Source organism: Bubalus kerabau, chromosome X (genome assembly GCF_029407905.1).
Source record: "Bubalus kerabau isolate K-KA32 ecotype Philippines breed swamp buffalo chromosome X, PCC_UOA_SB_1v2, whole genome shotgun sequence".
Taxonomy (NCBI): domain Eukaryota; kingdom Metazoa; phylum Chordata; class Mammalia; order Artiodactyla; family Bovidae; genus Bubalus; species Bubalus kerabau.
The window spans coordinates 156,706,354-156,726,931 of record NC_073647.1 but is presented as its reverse complement, the minus strand read 5'-3'; the positions used below and the strand labels follow the sequence as shown (position 1 = coordinate 156,726,931).

The 20,578-nt window shown below is 41.7% G+C and overlaps 2 protein-coding genes across 5 annotated transcripts in view; both read left to right on the top strand.

The window, feature by feature from the left end:
* Window positions 1–20,578, top strand: part of PHKA2 (phosphorylase kinase regulatory subunit alpha 2) — a 276,577-nt gene that overhangs the window by 156,148 nt on the left and 99,851 nt on the right. The window lies entirely within an intron of this gene.
* Window positions 1–20,578, top strand: part of ADGRG2 (adhesion G protein-coupled receptor G2) — a 131,303-nt gene that overhangs the window by 108,583 nt on the left and 2,142 nt on the right. Inside the window, exons 18-27 of the mRNA XM_055564936.1 lie at window positions 2,575–2,718; window positions 3,801–3,923; window positions 4,537–4,582; window positions 4,703–4,806; window positions 5,565–5,686; window positions 7,269–7,537; window positions 10,607–10,706; window positions 11,361–11,644; window positions 16,149–16,250; window positions 17,224–17,376. Of these exons, the coding sequence (XP_055420911.1) occupies window positions 2,575–2,718; window positions 3,801–3,923; window positions 4,537–4,582; window positions 4,703–4,806; window positions 5,565–5,686; window positions 7,269–7,537; window positions 10,607–10,706; window positions 11,361–11,644; window positions 16,149–16,250; window positions 17,224–17,376 (1,447 nt within the window). The remainder of the gene's footprint in view (window positions 1–2,574; window positions 2,719–3,800; window positions 3,924–4,536; window positions 4,583–4,702; window positions 4,807–5,564; window positions 5,687–7,268; window positions 7,538–10,606; window positions 10,707–11,360; window positions 11,645–16,148; window positions 16,251–17,223; window positions 17,377–20,578) is intronic.

The following is a 20,578-nucleotide window of genomic DNA, read 5'->3' as shown; positions in this document are numbered from 1 at the left end:
ACGTTGTCCATTTTATTGGCATATAATTGTTGATAGTAGTCTCTTATGATCCTTTGTATTTCTGTGTTGTCTGTTGTGATCTCTCCATTTTCATTTCTAATTTTATTGATTTGATTTTTCTCCCTTTGTTTCTTGATGAGTCTGGCTAATGGTTTGTCAATTTTATTTATCCTTTCAAAGAACCAGCTTTTGGTTTTGTTGATTTTTGCTATGGTCTCTTTTGTTTCTTTTGCATTTATTTCTGCTCTAATTTTTAAGATTTCTTTCCTTCTACTAACCCTGGGGTTCTTCATTTCTTCCTTTTCTAGTTGCTTTAGGTGTAGAGTTAGGTTATTTATTTGACTTTTTTCTTGTTTCTTGAGGTGTGCCTGTATTGCTATGAACTTTCCCCTTAGGACTGCTTTTACCATAAAGATGGCTAACAAACACATGAAAAGATGCTCAACATCACTCATTATCAGAGAAATGCAAATCAAAACCACTATGAGGTACCATTTCACACCAGTCAGAATGGCTGCGATCCAAAAGTCTACAAGTAATAAATGCTGGAGAGGGTGTGGAGAAAAGGGAACCCTCTTACACTGTTGGTGGGAATGCAAACTAGTGCAGCCACTATGGAGAACAGTGTGGAGATTCCTTAAAAAACTGGAAATAGACATGCCTTATGATCCAGCAATCCCACTGCTGGGCATACACACTGAGAAAACCAGAAGGGAAAGAGACACGAGTACCCCAATGTTCATCGCAGCACTGTTTATAATAGCCAGGACATGGAAGCAACCTAGATGTCCATCAGCAGATGAATGGATAAGAAAGCTGTGGTACATATACACAATGGAGTATTATTCAGCCATTAAAAAGAATACATTTGAATCAGTTCTAATGAGGTGGATGAAACTGGAGCCTATTATACAGAGTGAAGTAAGCCAGAAAGAAAAACACCAATACAGTATACTAACGCATATATATGGAATTTAGAAAGATGGTAACAATAACCCTGTGTACGAGACAGCAAAAGAGACACTGATGTATAGAACAGTCTTATGGACTCTGTGGGAGAGGGAGAGGGTGGGAAGATTTGGGAGAATGGCATTGAAACATGTGTAACATCATGTATGAAATGAGTTGCCAGTCCAGGTTCGATGCACGATACTGGATGCTTGGGGCTGGTGCACTGGGACGACCCAGAGGGATGGAATGGGGAGGGAGGAGGGAGGAGGGTTCAGGATGGGGAACACATGTATACCTGTGGCGGATTCATTTTGATATTTGGCAAATCTAATACAGTTATGTAAAGTTTAAAAATAAAATAAAATTAAAAAAAAAAAAAAGAAATGAATCACCAGTCCAGGTTCAATGCAGGATACAGGATGCTTGGGGCTGGTGCACTTGGATGACCCAGAGGGATGGTATGGGGAGGGAGGTGGGAGGGGGGTTCAGGATGGGAAACGTGTATACCCGTGGTGGATTCATATTGATGCATGGCAAAACCAATACAATATTGTAAAGTAATTAGCCTCCAATTAAAATAAATAAATTTAAATTAAAAAAAAAAGAAGGACATTGGCTGGAGCAAGATCTCAGAGGTCCTCATTGCACCCATTGTTAACCCTTTAGCAACTGGATTGTGGAAGTTTGGGGGGAGGTGGGGGAGGTGTCCAGTGGGTTCTAGGCAGTTGGGAGTGAGCAGGGACACCAACTGTGTCCCTACTTTTCAACCCATTTCAATATTTTAACCTATTGAAATAGTGGTGCTGAAGATCGATCCTGCTTCTAGTGTTTTCTATCCACCTATTAGAGGGATGGGTAGGTGGGGCTGCTGAAAACATGCGAGTAAAACCAAGTCTTGCCTTTTAACTTCATTTTTGTAGTCTTCCCTTTACAAATTTTGTGCATGTGGTTCTACAGTGACTTTGCCCTAACAGGTCACTAAGTTGGTATGTTTGCTACTGTCGTCTCCCTGGGCTCCCTGTGCAGTTATCCTGAACTTTATTTTTTCCCCAAGCTTTACTGAGATATAATTGACATATAATATCCTGCACTTTCTCATTGTTTCTGCATTTCCTTTATCCATAAAATGTTTTCTCTCCTGATCCAAGGCCTCATCTCCCTATCACATCTCCCTACACAGCCTCTAATTCCATAGTAATCAGAGAACCCAGAACCAATTGTACGTATGCTATGCTAAGTCACTTCAGTCGTTTCCGACTCTGTGCGACCCCATAGACGGGAGCCCACCAGGCTCCCCCATCCCTGGGATTCTCCAGGCAAGAACACTGGAGTGGGCTGCCATTTCCTTCTCCAATGCATGAAAGTGAAAAGTGAAAGTGAAGTCGCTCAGTCGTGTCCGACTCTTAGCGACCCCATGGATCGCAGCCTAACAGGCTCCTCCGTCCATGGGATTTTCCAAGCAAGAGTACTGGAGTGGGGTGCCATTGCCTTCTCCGAATTGTACGTAGAGACACCACAAATAAATGCCTTTACAGGACCCTCCATCTTAATTACTTGTTGTGTTTTCTCTCTCCTCATTATACGAGCCCCAGACATTTTTATAATCTTTTACTTCATTTTCAGGTTTCTCTGGAAGCTCAGGCTCCTGAGAACAGTATTGGCGTTATTACTTTGCCTTCATCGTTGATGAGTCATTTACCAGCTGATGCTGTGGAGCTGGCTTCCAGGGTGCAGTTCAACTTTTTTGAAACTACTGCCCTGTTTCAGGTAAAGTTGCCTCTAATTGCTCTTGGTTTAGATTCTGGGGAGACTGGAGGAGTTTTATTTCTTATAATCCTCCAATATTCTTAAGCTGGCATGCATGCCAAGTCCCTTCAGTTGTGTCTGACTCTGTGCAACTCTGTGGGCAGCAGCCGGCCAGGCTCCTCTGCCCATGGGATTCTCCAGGCAAGAATACTGGAGTGGGTTGCCATTTCCTCCTCCAGGGGATCTTCCCGACCCAGGGATCGAACCTACATCTCTTATGTCTCCTGCATTGGCAGGCAGCTTCTTTATCACTAGTGCCACCTGGGAAGCCCATTCTTAAGTCTACTATAAGTCAGATGGATTGCTGAAAAGCTATAGTTTATTTTTAAACAGGACCTAATGATGCTGTTGAGGATAAATAACAATAACCAACACAAAGTATTTATCAATTGCTGTGCAGTATCATAAACACTTAGAAATATTAACTCTAATCCTCTCAACAACTCCCTGAGGGAGAAACTATTAAACTATTATCCTCATTTAACAGATGAGGACATAGAGGCATAGAGAGGTTAGGTAACTTGCTCAGGAACACAGTTTAAATGGCTTAATGTTATTATGTTCCCTTTAAGATTCATGAGGGTCTCGTGTAAGTCTATGAGATTTAACTCAGTTTTTAGAGCATACTATAGTGGAACAAGCTCTGCTTCTCATTACGGTCCTTGGGGAAGTCACTTTACTCCCTGTCCCTGAATTCCTGACCTAGGCAGTAAAATAAACAATGTTGACTAAATAGTCCTTAGGGTCCCTTCTGGGCTTCCCTTGTAGCTCAGTCAGTAAAGAATCTGTCTGCAATGCAGGAGACCTGGGTTCGATTCCTGGGTTGGGAAGATCCCCTGGAGAAGGAAATGGCAACCCACTCCAGTATTCTTGCCTGGAGAATCCCATGGGCAGAGGAGCCTGGCAGGCTACAGTTCATGGGGTCGCCAAGAGTCGGACACAACTTAGCGACTAAACTACGAACTAGGGTCCCTTCTAACTCTAAAATTGTCTGATAACATTTCATTTTCTCTTGCCATCTTGTTGATTCTTTGATGTGCTAGGACCCTGCCTTGGAGAACCTCTCTCTGATCAGCTATGTCATTTCCTCAAGCGTTGCGAACCTGACAGTCAAGAACTTAACAAGAAACGTGACGATTACCTTAAGGCATATCGACCCGAGCCAGGTGGGAGGGGCCTGTCTGGTCTGTGTGCCTTGGCCAGAGACACCTCATGCAAACTCTCCCTGTGTGACTTAGCCTGAAAAAAGTCAGTCCAGCAGCACCTTAGACCCAGTTAGGGCTGTGTGTGAGACTAGAATCATGCTCATGTGTAATAACTGCCTTCCTACTTTCTAGGAAGGAGCAGTGTAAAAAGCAAGCTCTTATTGCCAATTTTCAGTGCATTTAGATCTGCAGCTCCAGGTCTGATTCTCACCTCCAAAGAGAAAGCATCTTGCAAAGTCCAGTTCACTTAGCATCATCTATGACCTCGCTGCTCAGAGTATGTTTTGCAGACCTGCAGCTCCCCTGGGAGCTTGCTAGAATGCAGACTCTTGGGCCCACCCCAGACCCAGTGAATCAGAATGTGCCTTTTAACACAAGGCAGTTGCACCCGATGGCTGAGGTTAAAAAGTGCTGACCTATATGAGACTCACTGACTTCTAGAGACCCATATAAAATAAGAACTCCCCTAAAATCAAGAATGAGATTCTGAAATGTTCAAATGTCATTTTTTTCTAATTGCTTTTCAGTTTTTTTCAGTTGGATAAATTATTGGTAATGTGTCCTTCTGTTACAGGATGACTTAACAGTGAGATGTGTATTTTGGGACTTGGGCAGAAATGGTAGGTTCCAGACGTAACTTTTTCAAAGTCTTGAGTGGGAAAGGGGAATGGGGAGGAAGGAGCAGTGATTGGTGCAGTGGCCTTTCTGCAGGGACAGACACTCTTTCCCATGCCCCCTAGGTGGCAGAGGAGGCTGGTCATCTGATGGCTGCTCTGTCAAAGACAGGAGGCTGAATGAGACCACCTGTACCTGCAGCCACCTTACAAGCTTCGGCGTTCTGCTGGTAACATCCTCACTTTGCCTGGCCTTAGATTCTGGGTCTGAGGGGTAGCTGGGCATTGTGCTATGAAGTCTATCTGGTGGATGACTTGATGGATCAGCAGATTTCATGATACTGTGGCAAAGTTAAAGACCAATGAAATGACTCTTCTAATATGCATATATACTTGAAGAAAAATATTTGAACAAAGTATTTTTTCTTATTCTAATTTTACATTTAAGTTCTTTTTAAAATAGCTATAAGAGGGCTAGGGAATTCAGATTAAAATGGGTAATGAAAATGGTTTAGTTGGCAGTGTACTTTAAAATTTTTATAAAACATGACATAAATTCTCTTATTTAATCTACCCAACAATCCTACAATATAGGTAGAATGGGGTGTTTTTATTGTCATTTTAAAGACTCATTTGTGAGGTAATTGTCCACAGTCGTAAACTAAGAAATATAAGAGCCAGAAGTTAAATTCACATCTTTAGGCTCCTAGCCAGGGGCTTCTGCAGAGCACCATAATGTAGTGATCAAGTACATGGGCTTTGAAGTCAGCCAGACCTGGATCCTGGCTCCTCTACTTCGTACCTTTGTGACCCTGAGCAAATTACTTAACCTCTCTGGGTCTCATTTTTTATTATCTCAACAGGATGATAATAATTGTGCCTACCTTGTAGGCTTGTTGAACAATCTTAGACTACCCAATAATGTAAATTATAACTGTGTCATTTATTTTAAAATATTTGGTCTTGAAAGCAATATTTTCTTTTCCAGGACTTGTCTCGAACATCCTTGCCACCAGCTCAGATGATGGCCCTAACATTTATTACCTATATTGGTTGTGGGCTTTCATCAATTTTTCTGTCAGTTACTCTTGTAACCTACATAGCCTTTGAGTGAGTATCCACAACTGGAAACTGGATTATATGATGTAGTGGTCACCTCAGTGGCCAAAATGTATTAAATAAGTGCTCCTTGGCCTAGCTTACCCTGTCCACCCCTCTAGTGGGGCCATGTATATGTGAAACTTCATGAGACTTTGGTTTACATGCTTACTTACTTCCAGTAGTTTGTACACTCACTGAAGGCAGGAGTTGTGTCTTAATCATCCTTGCATGCTAAAATGATGCTTGGTACCTAGTTGACATTAAGTGAAAAATGAAAGATAGATGCAGACTTCGAAAAACAAGAGCTTACAATGTGAAACAGACCATAGCTCCATATACAGCAGAAGAGCTGTGTTTAATATATTAAGTTTCTAAATTATACCAAGCAAACACAAAAGATTAAATACATTAATGGGTGTGGGGATGAAGAAGAATAAAGGATATCAAGCCTCCCTGAAAAATATAGATACAAATTGAGTGCAGCTTTGTAGGTCAAAGAAAGAATGACATTCCAGATGATAGCATCTCCTTGGCTTACCAGAATGGTCCCTTTGGTTACTTTGTGGGGCGGGGGGTGGGCGGGATTCCAATAAATTCTGTCAGAAAAGAAGGAAATACAGGCACTTTTTTACATTTGTGCTTAGTCATTCAGTCTTGTCTGACTCTTTGCAACCCCATGGACTGTAGCCCACCAGGCTCTTCTGTCCATGGGATTTTCCAGGCGAGAATACTGGAGTGGGTTGCCATTTCCTTCTCCAGGGGATCTTCCCAACCCAGGAATCGAACCAGGTTCTCCTGCATTGCAGGCAGATTCTTTACCAGCTGAGCTACCATGGAACCACCTCCCCAACACTATTTTAAATGAAACAGTATATAAGTTCTGGGATTTAGATTTTTGGACACTAATCAGGAAATACACAAATTCACTTTTAGTGCCAAACTTAGGGTCCAGCTGTGAGTACAGATCTTCTAGTGGACCGTTGGAAGGATTAATGACACTAAATTACTATAAGGCCAGCCATTACTCAGAATGATCTCACCAGATCTAATTTCACACACGTAAACATGTACATGTCATCAATTAGCTGTATTTTCCTCTGCCTGTTTCATTAAGCTATAGTTTGTACTCTTGTTTCCATGATCTCATTTTAACTAGTAACATAAAATGACAGGAGAATCTGGCTATGTTTTGAAGATCTGAATAGAGGAGCCTATTGTATGAGAAGCAGCAATGCTTCCAGGAGTTTGGGAGAAATGGGGGTAGGTGCTCATGAGACTCTACTACATACTATTTGAAAGAGTGGGTCAGTAGTCAGCATGTTAAAGATTCCGTAGAAATATAAACATAAAATTTCCACATGGTTATCACAGATGATTCTGTTTAGATTTTTCCTTTGTTGCTATTGTTAGTTGTAATGCCTCCACCTACCCACCACACACACACATACAGACACGCACTCAAAGAGAAGAAATTTATGCATATAGACAGTCACCAAAGAATAAAAATAAATCACTTTGAACTCAGATATGCTAGCTCACATAAGCATCAGCAGGCTGTGATGCTAATTCTTTTCTTGTCCTTTGCTTTTAGAAAGATCCGGAGGGATTACCCTTCCAAAATCCTCATCCAGCTGTGCGCAGCCCTGCTCCTGCTGAACCTGGTGTTCCTCTTGGACTCGTGGATTGCTTTGTATGACATAAGAGGCCTCTGCATCTCAGTGGCTGTATTTCTGCATTATTTTCTCTTGGTCTCATTCACATGGATGGGCTTGGAAGCATTCCATATGTACCTGGCCCTTGTCAAAGTGTTTAATACTTACATCCGAAAATACATCCTTAAATTCTGCATTTTTGGTTGGGGTATGTATTATTTTTGCTCACACATTGCCTGGGCTTTTCCTGCTTTTTCTCCAGTATTTTGATTTTTAATCAAATAGAGACATTGATGAAGCAGGTCACACTTGGCAGGTTTCTAAAACAGCTTTATTCTTTTCATGTTTCATTGCCCAAAGAGGAGCCTCGTCAAGTCTATTTCTAGAACACCTGTATATTTATGCTGGATTGGTTATGACTGCAACACTCTGAGGTTAGGGCTGTGAATCTTTTTTGTATCTCTAGTGACTAGAACTGGGGCTGGCACACAGAAGGTGCTCAGTCAATTGAAAATATTAGCTTGGTGATAATGAGGTCAGACTGTCAGTCCCTGAGCTCCCGACTAGCCTCACTCTGCTCTGTACCTCCCAGATTCACACACATGCACAGCCGTGTGCTCAGCAGGGCAGAGAGAACATACAGATAAAGTCTAATGTAACTTCATCACCATACCAGCCCAGTATTCCTGATTATGCCACCTGTTGATTGTTGGTCACTAAATCTTAGATGCCCCAAGATCTTGAAGAGTTCTTCATTCAACTCCCCGCCAAATTAGGAACCTCCTGGACTTGACTTAGTTTTGACTAGAGATAATTTGACCTCTGCTTGAATACTTCTATTATTGGGGAGCTCATTACTCTAATTACAAACAAGATTCTACTGAGTGCTTTGGAAAGATCTTACAGGCTTTATTGAATACTTCATGAATTGGGCAGCATCCCGTCTAGCAGACAGAAAGGAGATTTGAGGAGCTGTACTAAGTGAAAGACTTTATAGGCAGAAGGAAGCAGGAACAAGGAAGTCACTCTGGGCAAAAAAGTGGGTTGGTTATTGCAAGCTTACTTTCCTCTGGGGATTTCCGGGGTCTCTCAGACAGGTTACCTAACTAGTGATGATCGGGCAGTTTCTGATTGATTGGTTTAAGATTCCATTTCTGGGAGAGCCAAAGCTGTGATGGAGTTAAGTCTCAGTTCAGTTAACTGTGGCTAGCATAAGCAACTCGATTTTGGACCTGTTGTCTTATTTTTAATACCTTACAAGACAGCCAGTGACCATTTTCTAAAGCTCTACAGTTCTGATTTTCCATTAAGTTCACTTGGCTCTCTGGTAGCACTTACCCATCGATCTTGGTTTTGCTCTCTCAGGAAAAAAATAATAAGCTGACACTTCTGCTGAACAGTCCTTTAGATAATCAACAAGTAATATATAACATTATGTATAAAACTTTATGTCTCGATGTATTTTCACAAAAAAAATAATAAGCTGACACTTCTGCTGAACAGTCCTTTAGATAATCAACAAGTAATATATAACATTATGTATAATACTTTATGTCTCGATGTATTTTCACACAAGTAACCCCATAAAAAATAAGCCAGGGGAATTCCCTGGCGGTCCAGTGGTTTGGACTCTGCACTTCCAATGCCAGGAGGCCTGGGTTCAATCCCTGGTCAGGGAACTAGGATCCTGAAAGCCCCAAGGTACGGGCGGTTATTGCTAATACCAGGTGAAGACGTGATTTACCCTAATTCCCACAGCTCAAGAACAGCTGAGGCTGGCTTTCTAATCTCTTAGGCATACCCTTCTACTACATTAGAGCTGCCACTCCTCTCAGACTCCTTCATCTTCTTCAGGCTAAATATTCCTTCACATATTCCCTACACAACAGATTACCTCCCTTGTCATCCTGCCTGTTGTTATGTCTTTGTGGAAGGGTACAGAACAACACCTTTCCACAAGATAAGTCACTTATTCCCAGAAAAATAAGTCACTGCTTCTGATCTTGGGCATGGATTTTGTCATCTTTGTAGAATTCAGAAACATCAGGTTCCCTTGTCAAGGACAAGCTCCACACCCTCAATATTTTATTTTTAGGAAGGAGTCTCCCTTAGAAAGTCACTATATGTCAGTGTCTCCATAATGTCCAAATACAAAAGAATGTAATGAAATATCATGTTAGATGGTACCAGGTAGCTGTCTTTTATTTACCAGAGCCTTGAGATTGGATGTCAGGCTGGTCTGTGTGCACAGAGTCTGAGATGTTGGAATGGGGTGGGGGATGATGGGGTGGAGGGCTGAGGACTTGGACTCCTCAGTCCAAGTCCACTATAAGGAAGGAGGAGACTCCTCATTATGCTTCCTGTTAATGGAAGTGCCCTGGGCCCTTGAGAGAGCCAGTGGTGGCAATCAACACCCCCAAATAACTAGAGCAGGCTTCTCAGTCCATCAGCAGATTCCAGATAATCAGTTGAAGACATTGGGATTCATAACGGAAGGTTTCCCAGAAGTTGCTGCTACTGCTAAGTCACTTCAGTCGTGTCTGACTCTGTGCGACCCCATAGACGGAAGCCCACAAGGCTCCCCCGTCCCTGGGATTCTTCAGGCAAGAACACTGGAGTGGGTTGCCATTTCCTTCTCAAATGCATGAAAGTGAAAAGTGAAAGGGAAGTCGCTCAGTCGTGTCCGACTCTTAGCGACCCCACGGACTACAGCCTACCAGGCTCCTCCATCCATGGGATTTTCCAGGCAAGAGTACTGGAGTGGGGTGCCATTGCCTTCCCCGTTCCAGAAGTTACTGGTAACCAAACTAGGTTAATTCTTTGGTTTACATTTTGGAGTTTGCCTGCCACCTGACCCTTAAAATTACATTCCAGGCGGGTAAGGGTAAGTGGGTTGCCATTTCCTTCTTACTCATGTGCCGTCCAGTTAGCAGGAGTGGAGGGGGTCTCTGGTCTGTGGTTGTTTAGGATCCAAGCTGCTAGAGACTCTGTCTCAGGACAGGGCTTCCAAGATTGCCCTCAACTGGGGAGAAAAGAGTAGAGAATCTCACAAGTGGTTTTATGGTCTAGGCCTAGAGGGGGAGCAGATCACTTATGTCCATAGTCCACTGGACAAGACCTAGTCAGGTGGCCACATACACCCACATGCCGGGAGGCAGAGAAACTGGGTGTGATGAATTGCTATGCTATTTCAGAAGAAAACAGAAAATCTCCACTCTTTTTTCTCACCACCTTTAGTTATTAGAACTATGTGTGATCAGTGTTTCCTGTCTTCCAGGCATCCCAGCTGTGGTTGTGGCCATCGTCCTGATTATATCTCCAGATAACTATGGGCTTGGATCCTATGGGAAATTCCCCAACGGGTCACCTGATGACTTGTGAGTACAAAGCACGACACGAAATTTTAAGTGAATTGGAAAGCAGAATTCTCCAAAAAATGGAGGATCTTATCAGCATATCAGGTGGCTCTCATCCTAATAAAATCCAGTAATATTTACAGCAGACTTTGCAATTATATATGTAAAGAGATCAGCTAGTTAGAAAAGTCATGCTGCTGCTGCTGCTACTGCTGCTAAGTTGCTTCAGTCGTGTCTGACTCAGTGCAACCCCATAGACGGCAGTCCACCAGGCTTCCCCGTCATGCTACTACTTAAGTATTTAAAAATTGAATTATATTTCAAAATACTTTTATAAGCCTCTGATAAAAATAAAATACAAGCTATACTATATTAGTAAAGATTCATGGAATAGACTTACCAGGATTGAAAGAGGATAAAATCTTTTAGTGTTTTCAAATAATATTTTTAAAATACTTTCAATCACCAGATTTCCTAAAATAAACTCTCTTGGATTTCTTCCCCTAGAGCTGTTAAGTGGCTATGGAGGTCAGAGGTTTTATCCTTTTTTAAATTTTGTGCTTATAGGATAATGTTTCAGTAAAACAATATAGGTTCATTGTTACCATTTTGAACCATATTTCAGCAAGAAAAAAACAAAACATATGTTTTCCCTGTTTTTCCCCCCAATTCCAGTTGCTGGATCAACAGCAATGCTGTATTCTATATCACGGTTGTGGGGTATTTCTGTGTGATATTTTTGCTGAACGTCAGCATGTTCATTGTGGTCCTGGTTCAGCTTTGTCGAATTAAAAGGAAGAAGCAACTGGGAGCCCAGAGAAAAACTAGTATTCAAGACCTCAGGAGCGTCGCTGGCCTTACATTTTTACTAGGAATTACTTGGGGCTTCGCCTTCTTTGCCTGGGGACCAGTTAATGTCACCTTCATGTATCTCTTTGCCATCTTCAATACCTTACAAGGTAAGCTCTACAGCAAAAAATAAACGCTGGATGACTCATTCGAACTGAAAAATATTGCAAGTAAAAGTTAGAGTGTCTGCAAAGTAGCTTAAGATACAGGGAGGGGATATATGTATTTGTAGGGCTTCCCTGATGGCTCAGATGGTAAAGAATCTGCCTGCAATGTGAGAGACCCAGGTTCAATCCCTTGGTCAGGAAGACCCCTTGGAGGAGGAAATGGCAACCCACTCCAGTATTCTTGCCTGGAGAATCCATGGACAGAGGAGCCTGGAGGGCTCACAGTCCATGGGATCGCAAAGAGTCGGATACGACTGAGCGACTAATCCTTTCCCTATATGAAATTAAAAGGCGCTTACTCCTTGGAAGGAAAGTTATGACCAACCTAGATAGCATATTCAAAAGCAGAGACATTACTTTGCCAACAAAGGTTCGTCTAGTCAAGGCTATGGTTTTTCCTGTGGTCATGTATGGATGTGAGAGTTGGACTGTGAAGAAGGCTGAGCGCCGAAGAATTAATGCTTTTGAACTGTGGTGTTGGAGAAGACTCTTGAGAGTCCCTTGGACTGCAAGGAGATCCAACCAGTCCATTCTGAAGGAGATCAGCCCTGGGATTTCTTTGGAAGGAATGATGCTAAAGCCGAAACTTCAGTAGTTTGGCCACCTCATGGGAAGAGTTGACTCATTGGAAAAGACTGTGATGCTGGGAGGGATTGGGGGCAGGAGGAGAAGGGAACGACAGAGGATGAGATGGTTGGATGGCATCACTTGACTCGATGGACGTGAGTCTGAGTGAACTCCGGGAGTTGGTGATGGACAGGGAGGCCTGGCGTGCTGCGATTCATGGGGTCGCAAAGAGTCGGACACGACTGAGCGACTGATCTGATCTGATCTGATCTGATACATGGACTTCTCAGGTGACTCAGTGGTAAAGAATCTGCCTGCCAAGGGTTCGATCTCTAGGTCGGGAAAATCCCCTGGAAGAGGAAATGGCAACCCACTCCAGTATTCTTGCCTGGAGAATTCCATGGACAGAGGAGCCTGGCGGGCTACAGTCCATGGGGTCACAAACAGTCAGACACTACTTAGTGACTAAACAGCAGCAGCATATATCTTCATCTGGCTGATTCACATTGTTGTACAGCAGAAACTAACATGATATTGTAAAGTGTTTATACTCCAATAAAAAAATCAAGTAAAATAAAAAACAGATTTATCTTTGAGAAAGGGTGCTCTGAGATCCTTGGAAGAAAGGCTAAATTCACTAAATTCAAGAAATGGTCCCTTTCTCTCCTTACCATCACTGCCTCCTGGGAGGGAACAAGGATATCAAGGGGAACCTACCAGTAACTGTTTCTGGGAGAGTCAATCACTCTTCCTCCACCTGCTTCCTTATCTTTTTTTTTTTGTTTAATTTTGCTACTGAAGTATAATAGACCATGCATACAGAAAAGTACACATACCATAAATGTCCCCATGAGATCTCACCACTCTGAGCTCCTCTGCCTGCATTTGATTTGAGGACAGTGATAAGCGAGAAGTCAGTGGCAGCAGCCTGGCCCAGTGGCTAATTCCTGTGCAGTTCCTCTGTCTATACATACAGCGGACAAGCCAGGCTCTGTGTGTGGCCCTTGACCTTGGAGCTGCCCATTTAATGAAGCCTAGCTGCAGTCATTTGGGAACCCTTCTCCTCTGTATTCTTTACAAAAGCAAATTACTCATTCTTTTGTTGACGCTTTTGTCCTACTCTTTGCGACCCCATGGACTATAGCCCGCCAGTCTCCTCTGTCCTGGGATTTTCCAGGCAAGAATACTAGAGTGGGTTGCCATTTCCTTTTCCAGATCTTTCCGACCCAGGGATCAAACCCATGTCTCCTGCATTGTAGACAGATTCTTTATCACTGAGCCACCAGGGAACCACACTCATTCTTTTAGATCAGCTTTATAAAAGAGTTGTCAGCCGTGACTAATACTTAGTAAATGCACCTTGACATTAAAAGCCAAGCAAACTAATAGGTTTGCATAGATGAGATGGTTGGATGCCATCACCGACTCGGTGGACATGAATTTGAGCAAGCTCCAGGAGTTGGTGATGGACAGGGAAGCCTGACGTGCTGCAGTCCATGGGGTTGCAAAGAGTCAGACATGACTGAGTGAACTGAACTGATAATAAGCATTCTTATCCCTTGGTTGTCTTTTATTCCAAATCTTCTGTTGGGAAGCCTTTTAACTGCATTTTCATCGGCTTGTTTTCATCTTTTCCTGGTGGCTTTTAGCTCCCATAGCATCCTCCTGTAGTTCTATCTAGGCAGTAGTTCATTAACTTGAGATAGAATTCAAGTGCCTAATTTGGCTTATTTTATTTGGAGGAAGCCAGTTAATGTGCTTGTTGGCTACATGCTGTGTCTTCGTTTTTACCTACAGTGTACAGTTTCTGAACTTGTATATCCAGGTGTTGTGTTACTTATTGTAGAAAAGTTTTATTTGCCAACAATGGCATGCTAAGAGACACTTATTTTTAACGAGAAAAAATATATGCCCAAATCATACTGATCATAAACCTGAAAGCACGGTACCTACCCTCACATACTTATGGTAGAAATGAGCCTGCCCCTTTCTTATTTCCCCAGAATGACTTCTCATTAGAATACAAATGGACAGAAGGAACATATTGTTTCATTTGTAAAAGGGAACTAAACCCTAATTCACAGGACTTTGGGGTTGAGTAAAGGAAAGATGTGTACAGGTTCTGATTTGGGCCACGAGTACCCCCATTTTAGTCTCTCATCTGTGCTGCTTCTCCCCTAATGCAACCAAGTGTAGCTGCCCAGGGTGGCAGGTGGACAAAGATATGCATTATTTGAGATGTCAGTCTTTAGAGTGGGCACGTGCACCTGACTAAAAGCAAACCTGATATTTAAAAATGAAGGTCTTTTAAGTAGATAGATTGGGGTTTGGGGCAAAGGAGGATTCAGAATTTGTCTATTCATCCAGCTAATATTTATTTGCTTTCAAAGCCTTGAGGAGTGGTAGCAAGGGGGTTGCATGGGGAGCCCTGTACCTGCCTGTGATGGGGAGCGGGAGGCAGAGCCTGAGGGCCTCTTGAGGTCTGTAGTGGCTTGGGAGGAAGAGGGGAGGCCCCAGGGAAGGGATGTGGCTGTGGACCGGAGAGGTGAGCTGAGGGATGAGAGACAAAGGAGGAGACGACATTGACAGAACTTGGAAATCGATGACACATATGGAGGGATGGGGAGGTGGGAGCCATGGACGGAAGTGAAAAAAGCACAGTGTGAGAGCTGTGAGCTCCCATTTTCTTTGGGGGACTACAGCTTGGGAGATGGCCGCTCAGGTGGCTCTGAAGAACTGATCAGAAGAGGTATGGCGAGGGAGGTAGACATACATACAATCAACCACACATCTTAGCAGAAGGTTACTGCTTGTCATAAGGCCCAGATATCTTAGTGATTTTAGTGCTTTTCTAAGTGTGGGAAAATGCAAGAAACTACCTCATAAAATTTTCTCTTCAAAATACCTAATTATCTGAAGGCCTATTCTACCAGTTTTCCCACAGCATAGGGCACCTCATTCCCAATCTCCAGCCTGAAATCCTTTCAGGGTGTGTGGAAGGTCAGGGACTGAAGTGGCTCATGACTCAATCCTTGTAGAGCTACATGGCCAGAGACATTCTTTAGCTGGCTGATCTAGGTCTGAGCTGGTCTCCTGGGTGGATGGCTTGTACTTCACAACGAAGATTGTTGTCGTTGTTCAGTCATTAAGTCGTGTCTGACTATTTGCAGCCCCATGGACTGCAGCATGCCAAGCTTCTGTGTCCTTCAGCATCTCCTGGAGTTTGCTCAAACTCATCTCTATTGAATCAGTGATGCCATCCAACCATCTCATCCTCTGTTGTCCCCTTCTCTTGCCTTCAGTCTTTCCCAGCATCAGGGTCTTTTCCAGTGAAAGGGCTCTTCATATCAGGTGGCCAAAGTATTGAAGCTTCAGCTTCAGCATCAGTCTTCCAATCAGTATACAGGTTGATATCCTTTAAGATTGACTGATTTGATCTCCTTGCTGTCCAAGGGACTCTCAAGAGTATTCTCCTGCACCACAATTCGAAAGCATCAATTCTTTGGTGCTCACCCTTCTTTATGGTCCAACTCTTACATCTGTACATGACTACTGGAAAAAAACATAGGTTTGACTATATGGACCTTTGTTGGCAAAGATAGGGAAGGCTAAAGACAGGATGTAAGAGATCAGACAGGTAAATTTTGGAAATATGGAATGATAATTCTTTTTATAAATATATTTTTTAAATCTTACAAAGATAGTTCTCCCAGGATGCCTTTTGATAGCAAACTTTCCCAGGACTTTGGGCTTTATTTTCAATCTGCAAAATTTCATTTTTCCTATAGCTGTGAAAGATTTTATCATTGTGTGAAGTAAGCTCATGACATTCAGGTCTCAGTTTGAAGTTCATTGTGTTGTGTTTTCCCCCACCCCATAGGATTTTTCATATTCGTCTTTTACTGTGTAGCAAAAGAGAATGTCAGAAAGCAGTGGAGGCGATATCTGTGTTGTGGAAAGTTACGACTGGCAGAAAATTCTGGTAAAGATTTACCTTATTTTTTATTCTTTTCTTAAATCTTGAGGAAGAGATTGCCTAAGTTAAGATCCAAAGCAATTAATGCCAGAGGAATATCAGATCTAGAAATGAATGAATGGAACCTGCTCAACAGAAAATATCCAGTGTGAACATTATGGAAAAAAACCTAGTGAATTAAAAAATAATTAGTCATATCTTGGAACTTAGTGAGCAATATAATTAATGGCCTGGCTGCTTCTGCAGTGAAGCAGCAGTGAAATGTTTAGAATTCATTTCCCTTTGAGCGCATGTTTCCATTTGTCCAGAGTAATTTTTCATATTTACCTTCCTAATTTTTTAAATCTTGACTCAACGTTTTCTCCACAGGTCCTGGTTGTCAGTGACTTCATTTATTTGTTATTGGGCCAGACTTTACATAAAAGTCTTAGCATACATTTGGTTACTTTGAAGTTATTTTCAGCTATGCCCTTCTGGGTTATATAGCAAAAGATCATTTTTAAGAAAATAAGAAAAATGAAGTACTCTTTGAAAATCTCAATTCCTTTTGCATAAATATTACCCATGAATACAGGCTTTGCTGTATTGCAAAGGTCTGGTTGCACAAGATCAGAAAATGGCAGTATCTAGAGTTCAATCATTTGCCTGGGTTTAAGAGCCATGAGTCATCACAGCAGGTCAATCCATGTTCTTGTGAAGATAGTCTTTGACTCTGAAATATTACCTAATTCAGTGGCTATTTATAGACACAATCAAATTAGCCTGGCCTTTAGTTCTGAGAGAATATAAGTTACTTTTGACCAGTGAGTCATTTAAAGGACAAATATATATAGTCTTAAATGAAAATACCTGTGAAATGTGGAATTCTCTATAAGATCTGAGAGCGAGAGATCATTTCCTAGAAAGAGTTACGCTGTGTCTCTTGCATTTGCACTTCAACACTCTGCCCTGTTTTTCTATAATGCTTATCCTGCTATAGACTGGAGTAAGACTGCTACTAATGGTTTAAAGAAGCAGACTGTAAACCAGGGTGTCTCCAGCTCTTCAAATTCCTTACAGTCAAACAGTAACTCCACCCACTCTACCACGCTGCTAGTGAATAACGATTGCTCAGGACTTGCCAGCGGGAACGGTATGTATGTCTTGATGTGCTATTTCTCAAGTTAGTGTTTGTTTTATTAAAGCAGCTTTATCCTTTAATGGCACTTTTGCTTAGCAAAGTGAATAGCTACATATATGACTATTGGATCAAAATGTAGTTCCCTTGTAAAAGAGAAAGTTGATTCATCCAAATTTATTCATTTTAGAGCAAGTTTATTTTTAAGATTTAGGGTTTTTAGAAATATTTATTTTTAATTGATTGATGATTGCTTTTAAAATATTGTTTTGATTTCTGTCATACATCAATGTGAATTAAGCATAGGTGTACATATGTCCCCTTAGGGTTGTTTTTTCTTAAAGATTTAATTTTTCATGATGAGAATGGATGATGACCTAAAAGTTTTAATGTGGCAAATCCTGACTTAGGTATTGGCCAAAGACTTCTTATGTTCTTTCTGTGCAGTCAGTACCTAAAATAGTAAGACTATATCAGTTTTTTAGTATATCTACAGTTATACACATCTTCAACACTTCTGAACCTTCCTACTTTTTGCTTATCATCTTGTTCATTCTGTGCCACAGTGTGGCTGCCTTGTGACAATTCCCAAATCCCCATAAAGATATCCAGTACTGAAAGATGAATTGTCTCCAATAGACATACAGATGATTTCTGTTGTCCCTCCTTTACTCATTAATTCTGACATTTCTAGCTTAAATTTCCTTTATGTTTTCTTTCCTTCGTAAGACTGAGCTGTTCATAACTCATAAAAACTTATCTATTTCTATCTTCTTTGACTTCTTAATATAACTTCATTTTTATAAAAACTTAAATTATGCTGGTATACTTTCCCCTTCCCTGGAGAATTCACCTTTACTTATCATTTTAGGGTATTAGTTATTTGTATGATAAATGCAGATAAATTTGTGAGAAGGTTCATATACCTACCAAATAGTTTTCCAGCCTCCCAAAGATGGGCGGTCTCACTGGTTTGTATAAACTTTTAAAATAGCAAAATAAGAGGATGCCTCTAAATCAAGGTTTCTCAACCTGGGCACAATTAACATTTGGGGCTAGATAACTCTGTTGTGGGGGGGCTGTTCTGTGCATTTGAGGATGTCTAGAAACATCTCTGGTCTCCACCTGCCAGGTACCAGTAGTACCCCTACACTCACTCCATGTTGTGACAACTAAAAATGTCTCTCAATATTGTGAAAAAATGTTCCCTGAGGGGTAAAATTGTCCCCTTGCTGCTTGTGGAGAACCCTTGCTGTATAAGATGAGAACCATTTCTATATAAGATGAGCTGCCATGGGGCCTTAGCTTTTTATTGTAGATACCAGGGGCAGAGCAAGGCTTTATGTCAAATAGCTATAGCAGGAGTGACTCAATGTAGGTAAACAGAGTAGATGTAGTGGCAATCAAGGCTGGTTAATAAGTTTGTGTGACAAACCAGATTCTAAGTTGAGAAATCAGAGGTATGAGCTAAGTCATCAAGAATCCTAAGAATCACAACCTATCAGTAAAGCCTATTGGTTTGGGTAGAAGTGTTTGGGTCTCTTAAAACCAAAATTTTCCATATTCTAGAAGGAACTCAGAGATGAAGCCTCACTTGCCTAGCCTATCAGTATGTTGCCATCCTTCGGGGAATGAGATCAGATGGAAGCAGCACTTTTTGCAGAGTTAGTTGACATGGTTGATTTGAAACAGCTGTTTTCTACAGCTGACAGTGAGGGTGGGGTACATTTTAGGTTACCAAAATGGCCACATGTTTAATATCATGTAACTTGCATATCAGATAGACTTCCTTGACTCCTCATTCGACACATCAGGATCTGGGATGGATGAAGGAAAAGAAGCTGGAAGGTCAATGGTTTGTTTATTATACCAGGTCAAGTTGTTCCTGCACCAAAATGTCCTCAAACCAAAATGCCTAACTCAGAATAGCAGCCTTAGACAGTCATTTGCCTATCTCTGTGCCCAGACATGGGGCTTTGTTAACCATATCCATCACCTAGTTTGTGTGAATACTGTATATTTCAGTTAGGCCTTAGAGGCTTAATTTATAGTTGTTGCTAAGTCATGTCTGACTCTTTGTGACCCCATGGACTGTAGCCCACCAGGCTCCTCTGTCCATGGGATTTCCCAGGCAAGAATACTGGAGTGGGTTGCCATTCCTTCTCTAGAGGATCTTCTTAACCCAGGGATCGACACCCCTCCCCCACCCCGTCTCCTGTATTGCAGGTGGATTCTTTACCATTGAGCCACCTGGGAAGCCCAGAGGCTGGGTTACTAGCAACCATCTGACTCAGTACACAGGGCCACAAGCTCATAGTTTCAGAGAAACATCACATGTTGACTCTTTCACTTCTGAGCTATGTAACCCTGAGCAAAGCATTTACTTTCTGAAACCTTAGTTCCATCATCTATGAAATGGGGGTAATAATAGCACTCATGCTGTAGAGTGATAAATGAGATGATACTTATAAGGTTCTCAACACTCTTATTATTAGTATAATTATGACATGAATTAACAGTTGGGCTTATTATTTAGCTTTCTACATTGTCAGAAACATGGTGCCAAGGAGCCAGAGGATCTCAGCAGCTGTGCCCACCCCCAACACACACACACACAGTTTGGGGCCTGCTTGGGGTGGGGGAGGCTCAGCTCCCCTGGCCTGGACTTTGATGTTGTACTTGGTGGTTTCTTCTTGGAAATCAGTCTTACCCTGACTCAGAGGGACTGTTTTAGTGTACAAGAGACGATTTTTTTTTTCTTGCCAGGACTGTTGTCACTCGGGATTTCTCTGTTACAGAGTTTTATTTTATAGGACTCTTAGGAATCCAAGAACCTTGTACGGGATCTCTCTTAACCTTTGGGGGAGACCAGACTATTACCCCAGGTTATATTACACATATGCTAGTACTTGACTGCAGTATATGGTCAACCAGAGTTAGGAATTGGGCCTTTTAAAATCAAATATATTGCTTTGCTTCATATTTTTACAATTTCATTTTTAACAAAGTTACCATAGGAAGTGTTTTTTGAATGATTGTCCAATTTGTTTTGTTTACTTTGAGTGGTCTTAGGAAAGGAAAGGAATGAAAAGTAAATAAAATATGACAATATATCAGAAAATTTTTTAAAAGAAAGATTGCCTAGAACGAATTTTGGTTCACATTTGTGTGTATCTACTTTTGGTTTTATTTTTAACTAATTTTTTTAGGGGGTGCT